General features: G+C 44.1%; 2 protein-coding genes across 2 annotated transcripts in view; both read left to right on the top strand.

Moving 5' to 3' along the window:
* The window catches only part of LOC308394300 (NACHT, LRR and PYD domains-containing protein 12-like), a 168,294-nt gene extending 164,370 nt beyond the window's left edge, over nucleotides 1-3,924 (top strand). Inside the window, exon 8 of the mRNA XM_080878555.1 lies at nucleotides 3,226-3,924. Coding sequence (XP_080734681.1) covers nucleotides 3,226-3,232 — 7 coding nt within the window. The 3' untranslated portion in view covers nucleotides 3,233-3,924. The remainder of the gene's footprint in view (nucleotides 1-3,225) is intronic.
* Nucleotides 3,925-4,381: 457 nt separating this feature from the next.
* Nucleotides 4,382-11,724, top strand: LOC308394309 (uncharacterized protein). Its single transcript, XM_080878567.1, has 7 exons — nucleotides 4,382-4,481; nucleotides 4,609-4,834; nucleotides 5,199-5,299; nucleotides 7,238-7,426; nucleotides 7,494-7,568; nucleotides 7,690-7,779; nucleotides 11,089-11,724. The coding sequence occupies exons 2-7, from the start codon at nucleotides 4,609-4,611 to the stop codon at nucleotides 11,323-11,325; spliced, it is 918 nt and encodes a 305-aa protein (XP_080734693.1). The 5' UTR covers nucleotides 4,382-4,481; the 3' UTR covers nucleotides 11,326-11,724.
* The last annotated feature ends 320 nt before the right edge of the window (nucleotides 11,725-12,044 follow it).

The following is a 12,044-nucleotide window of genomic DNA, read 5'->3' as shown; positions in this document are numbered from 1 at the left end:
GGTCAGTCAGCATGTTTTAGTTGTGCTGAGATGAATATGATGTGAAAGTTGTGCTGACACTAAACTGCAGACATCAGGCTGATATTATACTGATCCACACTGAGGATCTTCATGGTAAAGTCTGTTTTCTTCTTCTCTGGTTTAGTCCATTGACTGCAGCAGAACAATGTTCACATTTCAAACCTTCAAAGAAGAAGAAAAATCCTCCACTGGAAAATTCACTGTGAAACTCTCAAACTCTTCATTGCACCTTAAAGTCTGTCTGACACTGAAATCCAAAGCAAAATGTGCGTTTGCTTTACAGACAGCAGTCCAACACAAACATACACACATCATCCAAAACACAGTCCAACATCCAAATCTCCTCCACTGCCAGCATGAATGATGGGAAAGAGAAGGAGGAACACTCTGACATTCAGGGTTAGAATGAGTTTCATCAAGCAGACTGTGAAGATCAAAGCTGCATTAGAAAGCTTACATGAATGAATGAGTGGACAGAAGTGGACAGAGATCATCTGAAGCACTTCAAAGGCTTTAAATCAGCACATTTCTCTTTATTCTTTATCAACTCTGTTAGTTTCTCTCAGTTTTCTGTGGAATGAAGCTAACAGCAGGCTAATAAGATGCTGACCAATAGGTTTCTATTAAAGGTTGTAATTTGTATATGAAAAAGTGCTTTGGCTCAGCAGGGATCAGCTTACAGGTAGAATACAGCTGCTGGATGGGATTAGCATGTCATAGCTATCTACCAAACTGCTAACTGGGGGATTTCAGGCCATCTATGGATCATTTTTGCTAACTGTTTATTCAGCTTAGGCTCACAGGGCTGCAGCCTGTGCCCTAGCTGTCATAGGGCAAGAGGCGTGGTCCACCTGCACAGGTGAGCAGTCCATCACAGGGCCAACAGAGAGCGACAGAGAAGCACTCCCTCACATCCACACCTACAGCCAATGTAGAAGCACCAATGAACCTAAGCAGCATTTCATTGGACTGTGGGAGAACATCCAACCTCCACAGAAAGGCCCAGCTGACCAACAAGCTTCAACCTACAACCTTCTTGCTCTAAGGCACTAGTGCTAACCACTTTTGCCCATTTCAGCCCAAATCCTGCATCTTCCTGTTTCTGACTCCAGGCCAGCTCCACTAACACTTTCTCATCAGACACTGCCACCTAGTGGAGGAAGTCTTAGTTCCATTTGAAGCTTCAGATTACAGTTAGTTCCTTTACAAAGAGGTGGAGGTGGTGGGGCCACAGCACCATCATCACTGAGTGCCATAGGACACTTAACCTTTGTTTCCATATGCTGGGAACTTCCTGTTGTTCCAAGGAGGACTGGAAAATGTGTGAAAATCTCCCAGTCAGTTCCTCACAGCACACTTCAATCATTTCCCTCCCACAGCATCAGGACCAGGGCTTTTTCTCTCTTTGGTCCCACTAAGAGATTTCCACACAAACACCTCATCAGTGGGACTCTCAGAGCTACCAGCCCTTTGCTACAATCACAAAGCTCTTCATTGAAATCAATGATATCAAAGCTGGAATCAAATGAGTCCAAGTCTTCTGCTGATTCAGCATCACATTCATCTTTGCTCCTTGTTCTGCATCCCCACCATGGACTTCATTCCTTTCCAAGCCAGCCTTGAGTGTCCTTTATTCAGCTCATCCTCTGCTTTACTTTTACACCTGATTTTAGCTGCTTTATCTCTCTTTCAACAGGTTTCTGTGCCTCAATCTTTTTCTTCTCTCCCTCATAACAAGACAGCTTCTTCTGCCTGAGAACATGTTGGAGTGATTTACTAATCCAGGGCTGCTTATTGGGGAAAATACTTCCTGTTTCCAAAGTAATCCCCATTTCTCCCAGAAAGAAATGTCAGTAGAAATCGATGATCTAAGTGAGAACATGAGCCTTTCAAAAGTCCCAGTGGGTGCAGTCAAAGCAGTCCCTCAGTCCCAGTATAGAGTCTTTGGTCCAGACTGGAACAACTGTGTGCCCAGTTTGAGCTCTCTTCAATGCTGTGACCTGACAGACCCAGAGGGGCCATCACATCACATTTAGAAGCTCCCCTGATGGAGCCACAACACATGTCCAATACTTAGTCTGTCTTGTTGGACCAACTGGAAGAAATGATTCAAGGACTTAGTCACAGAACAGAGATTCAAATCTCCAAAATCCAACTGGCTGCATCAGGACATATAGTCTGAAACTCTGCACAGTTTCCTGTTTGAAGCTGCTTCCTGTTGGCTTCAGCTGTTTGGAGTTTCCATTTTCTAAACTTCTACATTCTGAACCTTCTTCAGCTCTGAACAGATGATGAAACACTGAATGATTTCAAGCACTTTGTCTAATAAACTTACATCTTTCATTCTTTATACAGATTGACTCTCTGTGGTTTGTCAAAGATCAGCTGTGATTATCTGGCAGCAGCACTGAAGTCCAACCCCTCCCATCTGAGAGAGCTGGACCTGTATGGAAACAAGCTGAAGGATCCAGATGTGAAGCAGCTGTCTGATCTTAAGAAGAGTCCAGACTACAGACTGGAGACTCTGGGGTCAGTAGAGTGATGGAGTGAGTGGGTGGTGCTGTCAGCAGTATTGTACTAAACACAGTCAGTATGAAACAAAGATCCAGTGTTTCCTGTAAAGCTGCAGCTTCTCAGTGAAGCTGTGAGAGGAGAACGGTGACAGGCTTCAGGATTGGACACAAACACTTCCTGTTTCTCACCTTTATGGTCACCATAGTAACGGCTGACACGCTCTGATCAAACACTGTCAACAGCCAATCAGCTCTCTGAACAAAGCAGCATGCAGACCAATGACTGCATTGATTTCCAAGTTTAAAGCAGTGAAGAACACAGTCTGTAGGTGAGGAAGAATTTAGTGAGAGCAGATGTTTGGATGGAATTCCTCCAGTTAACAGCTGGAACCGTCCATCTGGATTGTTGGGCTTGTTGTTGGGGTTCCTACAGAGCTCAGAGTGGACACACCAAGGTTCTTCTAATGAATGAAAGTCCAAACTCAAACTAGGAGGGAAAAACATTTTCAGCAACTTCAATAAAAATCCAAAGATTAGAAAAAGTGAAGCAACAATGAGTCCTAGTACAGTCCCAGCACTGACGTCCCTGCTGCTCTTTATACTGGATGTGCTGCATCACTGACTGACAGCTGATGAAGAGTCTCTGGAAACACTCGTTTATCTCCTCTGCTCTTCCTCCTTCTCTCTGCAGGAGGTGATGATGGTAAACAGGACGGTGTGTGTGCTGAGAGAGGAGCAGCTGTGTCCTGATGATCCAGAGAGGTTGAAGCAGCAGCAGCTTGTGTGTAGAGACGCTCTGACTGGGCCATGTTACTGGGAGGTGGAGAGGAGAGCTTCATCCAGCAGTGACTGACAGAGGAATGAAGTGCAGATGACTGTCAGTGCTACAGAGTGAACTGCTCTGAGAACAGCTCCACTGTCAGACACAATGTAGAGTCCAGCATCACCCCTGTGTGTCCCTCTGGATCTGACAGAGGATCATCAGTGTATCTGGACTGCTCTGCTGCTGCTCTGTCCTTCTACAGTCTCTGCACAGTCTCTGTCTCACTCTGGAATGATTTTACAACTTGTTGTAATTACAGAACGTTAATATAATATTCAAACATGTGATCTTCTCTTTATTTCTGAATCTTTACCAAATAAAGAAAAACCAAACTAACAAACAGAAGCTGTCGTGTCCTTTTTCACCACATCTGTGAATCTTTTCTGTGTTTTTCCTCTTTTCCTCCTTCCTGCAGCTCCATCTTCATCATTCTGTGTCCAGTATATGTGAACACGTCCAAAGCATCTGAGCCTCATGTTACCCGTTTGTGTGAGTTACGCCTGTCGTTGTGTTGTGGTGTATAAATAAGGGGCAGGAGACAGCGCTGGATCTCTGAGTTCTTTACTCTCAATTTCTGCAACATCTGCAATATCTAGAAATGCAAACCTGTGAGCTGTGTGTGTTGTGCGTCTGCTCGGCCACCTCTCCTCCGGCCATGCTGGAAGCAGCTGTGCGTTTGACAGTTTTATCGACTCGACAATAATCGAACAAATTAAATGTTCAAAAATATCAACTTAAGCACTTCAAAGTCAACAAAAAGCTTAAAACAATGAAATAATATTTCACTGACAAAACAACAGCTCATAAGAACGATACACAAAATAATACAGAAACAAACAAATAAAAGTTATTAACCAGGATCCATGTTTTTGTCACAAACACTGAATCAGCTGATTCACTCTTTATGTTTCTGAGTTTGTTTTGTGATTATAGTTCTGGTTTCTGTTTCTGTGTCTTCACTGTGTCCCACGTCTCCTTACTTTGGACTGTCTGTCCTGTCACTGAAGGTGTCTGCCCGACAAGGACGTGGTGCTGAATGCATCCAGACCCCTGCTGACTGTCTTTGCAGCTTCGGTCAAAGGTACAGTGTCCACTGTGACCCTGAGAGCAGGACACAGCCAGAGGTGAGTCAGCAGTTACAAACTAAATGCTGCTGACATGAATCAAACTGCTGGATAACCCACTGCTCATGAAAATGGCACCTTTCTGTTGCTTTTTGAGATTACTGAGAATATTTGAATTGTGACTCAGATGGCAGATCCAGGCTCTCAGCCTCCAGCTGAAACTTCCAGTCCTCCCCCAGCCAGAAGCTCTGATGCTGGGCTGAGAGACTTTGATCCTTCCCTGGATCCAGAAATCCAGGAGGGAGAAGGAGAACAGGACCTCCTTCCTGATCTGGAGAGGCCTGAGGGAAAGAAAGATGGAGCAGACAGAGCTTTGAACAAATCCAAACCTCCTGAGCTTCACCTCCACAAAGGTGCAGACACTGATGCACAGATTCACATGTGACACCTGCAGCGTCCAGCTTGTGCCGCTGACATTATCTCCACTCTGATACAAGCCTCATTCACTCGCTCACACACGTTCATACAATCACCTTTTCCTCACAGTCACACACATGAATGTAATGAGGGGAACTCGGGGTTCACTGTCATTCCTCAGGATCCTTTGATATGCAGACTGGAGGCTCTGTGGATGAAACACCGACTGTCTGAACCACTCTGAAGTCTTCATGATGGACTTCATCCTGATTAACACTACAATACTTGTTAGAGGCCTTTTATATGTAATAATATTCTTTTCCATTAAAGCTCTGAACATTCTCACTCTTTCTTGACCAGGTGTGACAGGTGAAGGACACCGGCGAATAGGAGGACAGAAGCTGAGAGCCATTAGTCACATGACTTCAGCTGCTGCTGCCTCACCAACCACTGGCCCCTCGGTGAGTCTAGAGTTACAGCAGTGACCACAGGAAGTGCACACGTGTGATCTAAAGCTACATGTGGGCCTGTGACCATCAGTCTTCTCACTGTGGTAGACGGGTTTGTGAGTCCCTGTGATGCTGGGAGTGTCCAGGACAGTCGCTCCTGATCGGGTCTCTCATGGAAAGCTGGTCCCAGGAATTCCTGGAAAATTCCTCCACAAAAGAGAACTGGGAACATAAGTGCAGAGTGACAGAGGTGCTCAGCAACCCTGCTGTTATATGGGAATAGAACCAGAATAGTCGGCAACCACTTGAGTTAAGTTAGCCAAAGAGATGCGACTCAGACTGACTTCATCATGTTGGCAACGTGTCTGCATTGATAAACTCCAGTTATTGACAAATCAGAGAATAATTCCAGTCATTCAGAGACAGATTGTGATTGTTTGGAGGATGTAATCGTTTCCCTTCAGGGAGCGTGTTGGACGCTCAGTGTCCGGGTGATTAGCTGATGCAACTACTTAGAATCAGTTTGTGAATATGAAGAAAATCAGTGCAGTCACTGGACAAACTCTGATTCTTCCTAGTTTCACTCTTGTTTCAGTCCAGTGTGACTGAGGTGGTAAAAAATGATCTGACTTTTAGCCACACAGCTGTCTGCTAGAGAAAAAGCCTTTGTGCACAACTTTCTTAAAGGCAAACGGCACCATGTTCACTGCAGCTGCAGCAAACGCAGCAAAGAGTGAAAGTTGGACTGAGAATGTTGTGACTGTTTCATGAGAAAGAGCAGGAAAACAAGCATCACACACCCAGACACAGTGCTGGGATTAGAATTTGACTTTAGAGCCAAATGTAGGACAAAAGCTTTAATATGAAAGAGGAAAACCCAACAACAGCCAGAGCATGAAGCTCAAATCTATACCAATCACCAAGAAAGCTGACAGGCCTGTGACACGTCAGAGACGCCGTTCAAATCATAAAGAAGTTGGTTTATTGACAAAATGTAAAAAACCAAAAGAATCAAGTCAACCTTCAGTTTCGAGCGAGTAGACCAATCAGGCACAGCAGCAGCTCTAGAATAAGCAACAGTTTGATGTATTACAAACAACCTTTCATATACACACATACATATGGCTCATATGCTGTTTAAAAAGGCCTCAAAGACCCAACAGATTACACAAAGTACAAAAACACTTTCATTCAGACAACAGTCAGCTGTGCACGAGACAGAGAGCCGACTACAGTTAGTAACATGGACTCACTTTGTTTCAGACACGACACAAAGTAACACAAAGCCACAAAGAGCAGAAACATCAAAAAGGAGGCAGAGCAGCAGCAACTCTCCATGAGCTGTGAGGCTAACAGCCACCCACACTTCCTGTGATGCATAATGAAAACAACATTAACCTGAAGGATGATAACAACAGAAAGAAGTCTAAGCTAACGTTACACAGCGCTCACACAGCGCTGACTGTACAGGCCTCACACAGCTACGACCTGCATCCACAACACCTGATTCTACTGAACACAAACAAGTTAATGATATATGAGCAATCCAGGGAAGGCTTCCAGGAAGGTGAGGATCCAAAGACAGCTCTACAACAGCATCAGTCAGCAACAATGTTACTAATCACTGACTCTTTCATCCTTTTATACTCAATCAAAAAGTGCTGTGTTCACATTTGTTTCTGCTGAAATCCAGAGACTGAAAATGCGTCTTTTTAAAGTTTGAATAAACTGACTGAACTTCTCACGAGTCCAACCGTGAGGAACACTTCCCCCCATGACACATCACAGGACAACGTCTCAGTGGAGGGGGGACAGTAGCTCAGTTTAGGCAGTCACACTCAGAATCGATGCCTCCAGTCAGGGTCAAACGTGGTCCTCAGAAACCTGCAGATGTTTGGGCCAAGCTCTCACTGGTCTCTGCGTCTGTAGACTGAGCTGATGTTTCTCCAGGTGTCTGGTAAAAGGACGATGCTGCTGTCCAATGAGGCGAGGAGAGAAGTAGCCAAACAGGCGAGAGCCGTGAAGGAGGAACGGCGGGCAGCTCTGGATGCCCGACATAAATACCTGATGAGCAGGCTGGCCGACGCCGGCAGCCTGGAGGAGGCGGCGGTGGAAGACGCCATCGTCTCTGATGACAGAGTAAGTTCAGAGACGTGATCCTTCCTCAGAGTTGAACCTTTGAGTCATTAATGTCTGATTCTTCCAGTTCAGTCTGATCCATGAATTCTTTGCTGCAAACGGATCCAAGAAGCTGATTTTCTTCTATCAGGATGTCAAACAGGTAACTTTGATCACATTTCAATGACTGACACATGAAGGTCTAACCGCTCTTCATAATCTGCTGTCCTGTTTGTTGCAGCGTACTTTGTATTCATATCTTTTAATATCTGCCTTTCTCCCAGAGTCTGTCCTCCCGTCAGTCTTCCTTTGTGGACGCATCAAACTCAGCTGTGGCTCAGAGGAAACTCTTCCTCACTACGGGGAACTCTGAGGTTGGCTTCAGCTTTTTATGTTTAGTTCATGTGAGAATCACAGAAAAATGCTGATATGAGTGGAAGCTTCTGCTGGGAAATTGGCAAAGAGCAGAATATTGAACAGCGAGGCAGACAGTTCATTTCAGTGATGCCAGTTTATTAGAAACGAGGACTGTGGGGCTGCTGGAAGTCAGGACGGCCGCTCTCTGGATAAACCTGACAGCTGAGGTGGAGAGCAGGATTTATCCACAGACGGCTTCTTCCAAGCAAATGTCCTGAACACACCTGAGCTGAGGGTTACACAGTGTGTCCTGTGTGATCTCTGCTTTATGGTGGTTGAATCTCACAAATGTGACCATCAGACCTGACGACTTATTTGTGATGTTTTCATTAAAAATATCCTGGGTGAGGTGTTTGGGGCCTGTCCCATGAGGAGGAGTCTCCAGGGCAGACCCAGGACACACTAGAGAGGTTATATCTCTCAGCAGGCCTGGGAATGCCTCAGTATTGTCCTGGATATGCTGGAGGAAGTGGTTGTTTAGGGAGGTCTGGGATTCTCTGCTTAGACTGCTGCACCTGTGACCCGGGACCAGATAAACAGGAAATGGATGTTTGAAATTCAAAGAAATCCTCTTTTAATAATGAGGAAAAATGACAGCAGGAGATCCATCGCAACTAACAAAACACTTCAAACACATCAATGCATCAACTTTAATCAACTTCATTTGGTTCAAATGAAGGAATCTAACAAAGCACTCACTAAAATGAAACACCAGTTAGTTTCCCGAGCTCAACAGGTCGAACACCTGAGTTTGGTTTGCGGTGCAGTTTTTATTTCTTCTAGATAACTTGGGTTATTTGCACAGGAAGGTTTTTTAAATGTATTTCTTAAGTACGATCTTATATGGGGGTTGATTTTATAGCATAACAGAATAATGTAATAACTCTAATAGAGTATAAAACATTTGCAGAATGAAGTACAAGGTGAAGAAAAGTCAGAACGTCCCTATTTGAAAATACAGTCTCAGAAGGTCAGAGATGGACAAATTCAGCTACAGAAACATGTGGCCATTTTTTTAAAGCCATAGAGCATATTACAGACGACACAAAGAGCAAACACTGTAAACTTCTAACCACAGACCTCACACAGCTCACACACGTCAGAGTGAAGCTGTCATTTCCTGAAGCTTCCACACAAGAGAACTGGCAACAAGGTGGAGTCCTCATGGATCACTAGCAGAGAAATGTGGGTGGGTGCCAGACCACATGGACTCGACTCACTTTATTTCATACAAAGGAGCAGACTAATGCTGTCATCCTTAAAGACTAACTAGAAACAAGCAGTGCGCTCGCATCGACTCGACTTGTTTTGCAAGTTTGAAGTGAGATGGTACTTTGGAGTCAGCCTCCCGAGATGATGGCTGGTTTTTGAAAAACATCTCATATTTATACAATGAGTAGCAGACTTTCCTGACTTGCAGAGGTCAACGTCCTCCTCAGTCATGCGCCATGAGTGGCACAGATACTATTCATCAAATAACTAACATGGCCTTGATTGTTACTCCAGAGACTTATCTGCGATGTAGCTTTATAGCATTTTCATTAGCAATCGTATGATTTGTGTTACAATGACCTTTGTGGACGGGCCCGGACCCCCAGGCCTCGTCCGTGACGCCGACGGTGAGCGCAACGTTTTTGTTTTCTTGCGCTTAAAATAACCTGATCAGCGTTCTGCGGACGGTTTGTTTACATTTCTCACATCTGTGATTGTTCACACGGGTTGGACACGAGCAGAGAGGGCTTTCAAGATGAAAAAGCCAACGTGAAACTTTAACGGACGACAAAGTTTTTCAATCAAATCTCCGTCACACCCTTCCTTGACCTCATCACGTTATCCACCTTAGTCAAGGAACAGTGGTTCGGGAAAATATGCATTTGTTTTTTGGACCAGTTTAAAACGTATCTCAACTAGTGATGTGCGGATCAATACTGAAATATCGATTCCTCCGATACCCGTCATTGTGTCCGGCCCCTTGGCGTGCACACTCACAACAATGGCTGAGCGTAAACAGTCATGTGCAGACGTATTTTACCTCCACGAACAGCTGAGACGTGGTTTGCCATACATGTGGCAAGAATGTGAGGTGTTGTGGTAACACCGCTGACCTGGTCAAACACCTCAGAGTGAATCATATCACAGAATATGACGAGCGTATGTTGAGGGGAACTGAAGAGGAGGAGAGGGAGAGGTGCTGCCAGGGCGAGACAGACGTCTCTCACGGAGTCCTTTAATGCTGCAGGCAGGCAACAAATAGCCACAACTTCAGGTTTTTCATTTCTATATGATAATTCTGCATCATTAAGTGATAAGAACAAGTAATCTGATGTCCTGTGATCATTACGACGCTATAATTTGAGATAAAATAAAAGATAGAGTAAAAAAAATAAGTTTTTGTTCAGAGTATCGTATCAGATCAGTATCGTCGATACCACCCTGAATTTTACTTGGTATCGGATCGGAAAGGAAATCAGTGGAAATCAAATCCTGCTTCTACAGGTGTCCAGTTCATTCACTCTGACCCCTCCAGATAAGTGTTGCCAGTTCTCACTGTGCTGTAGATCACATTTTCTTGTGTTTGGGGTTATAACGGTTACTTTTGAGGTCTGTGTTATAAAGCAAGTTAATCCTGAATTTAACTGGAGAAGACAAATTCCCACTGCGTGGTGTAGTGCACAGCCAGGCATTCTTTACATTAGTTCGTTTGACAAAACCAAAAAGCCGAAAGTATTTACTTGGAGTTTGGTTTGATGAAATAAGTGCCAGAATCAGTGAATACAAATGATTCCAATGACATGAAAACTGGTCGAAGGACAAATCCCTCAAGAAAAGCACGACTAGCACATTAAGTTTGTTTGTAATCATCATCATCTCTAACACCATGCGCACAACAGTGATTTTGTTACAGAACACTAAGATAGTAAAATCTGGGAAATGATGATATTTCTTTCCAAAACTTCCTGTCTGGAAGACATTAAAGCTGCTGTGCCACCTGCAGCTTCTTTCAATCTACGTTATGTGAATATATCTTTTTTTTTTTGGGGTTTGAACATCCATTCAAACTCACTCTCTGCCTAGCAAGTCTCATTCCCTCATTTCCTTGGGGTCCAGCTTCACATACGTGGCACTGAGCCTTTTCCTTTGTCACCTCTTTCTGCTACATGCCTAGCCTCCCAGTTTCTTGGTCTATTTTCTTCATTTCGCTAACTACACTTCTTTTTCTTTGTAAATCTCTTCCTTCAAATACTTTCAAAATCACTTCTGTGCAGAGAAGACGTCAAACCCCTTCTTGGCAGTTTATCTCAATAAAGCTGTACTATCCCAGCCATCTGGTAAGTCTTCCCTACTACCCAGAGCCTGTTTATACTCCTGCATGTCTCTGCCTTCACTCACTTCCTCTTCTTGATGTCCAAACTCATCCTTCAAACTACCATTTGATGCTGCATAGCTGCATTCTCCCTGACACCTCCTTGTCTCCTGTCTTTTTGATTTCACCTTCTGCATAATATTTAGTTGCCCTGTGTGCAGCTTCCTCCACTTTCATATATTTCTACAAGTTCCTCCCTGTTCTTGAAGTATGTGTGCACCACGGCCATTTCCACTTGGAAAATCTGCCCCACATCTGTCTTTCTAGATTTCTCTCCTAAACACCACACCTACCCAACACCTCATAACCTCTGTTCCCTTCACCTAAATGTCCATTGAAGTCTGTGTCAATCACCACTGTAGTATGTGGTCTCTTGCACACAAAATGTGTCTACCCTCCACCTCCATAATATGAGTCCGCCAGCCCTCCCATTGCCAGTCAGAGTCCATAACAAGTCAAAAACATAAACAGCTCGAACGTATTATTTATTTAAAAAAGAGAGAGAGAGAGAGAGAGCTCAGTTGTCCTTGCTCTAGCATCAAGAGTCAGTGGCTGGCTGTTCACTGCAGGCTCAGCAGTCCAATGGCCGATCAGCAACAAAACAAATAAAAAAATACGACACGTTCTTGATTATGACAACAAACCACATCCAAGAAAATATGACAGCAACACTTTAAGTTTTGTGTGCATTCATCATGTGCAACTCTGCAGAAAGTCTCATGTCAAGGATGTGTGGACAGGGGGGCTATTAAAAAGTTCCAGTATACAGAATAGAAAACCATCAAATGAATGAAATAAAATCTGTTGTCACAGTGGTTTTTGAAGGAACGATTACTTCACAGATGGACAGCCTCATTA

This window comes from Rhamphochromis sp. 'chilingali', assembly GCF_963969265.1.
Source record: "Rhamphochromis sp. 'chilingali' genome assembly, chromosome: 3".
Lineage (NCBI taxonomy): Eukaryota > Metazoa > Chordata > Actinopteri > Cichliformes > Cichlidae > Rhamphochromis > Rhamphochromis sp. 'chilingali'.
Note: the sequence above shows the minus strand (reverse complement) of the source record. Positions and strands in the feature narration are given on the sequence as shown.

Excerpts from the sequence above, each read along its gene's own strand:
- LOC308394309 (XM_080878567.1), top strand. The coding sequence starts at position 4,609 with ATGGCAGATCCAGGCTCTCAGCCTCCAGCTGAAACTTCCAGTCCTCCC. Across the intron at positions 4,835-5,198 it reads TGAGCTTCACCTCCACAAAG|GTGTGACAGGTGAAGGACAC; the intron begins GTGCAGACACTG and ends TTTCTTGACCAG. Across the intron at positions 7,427-7,493 it reads CCATCGTCTCTGATGACAGA|TTCAGTCTGATCCATGAATT; the intron begins GTAAGTTCAGAG and ends TGATTCTTCCAG.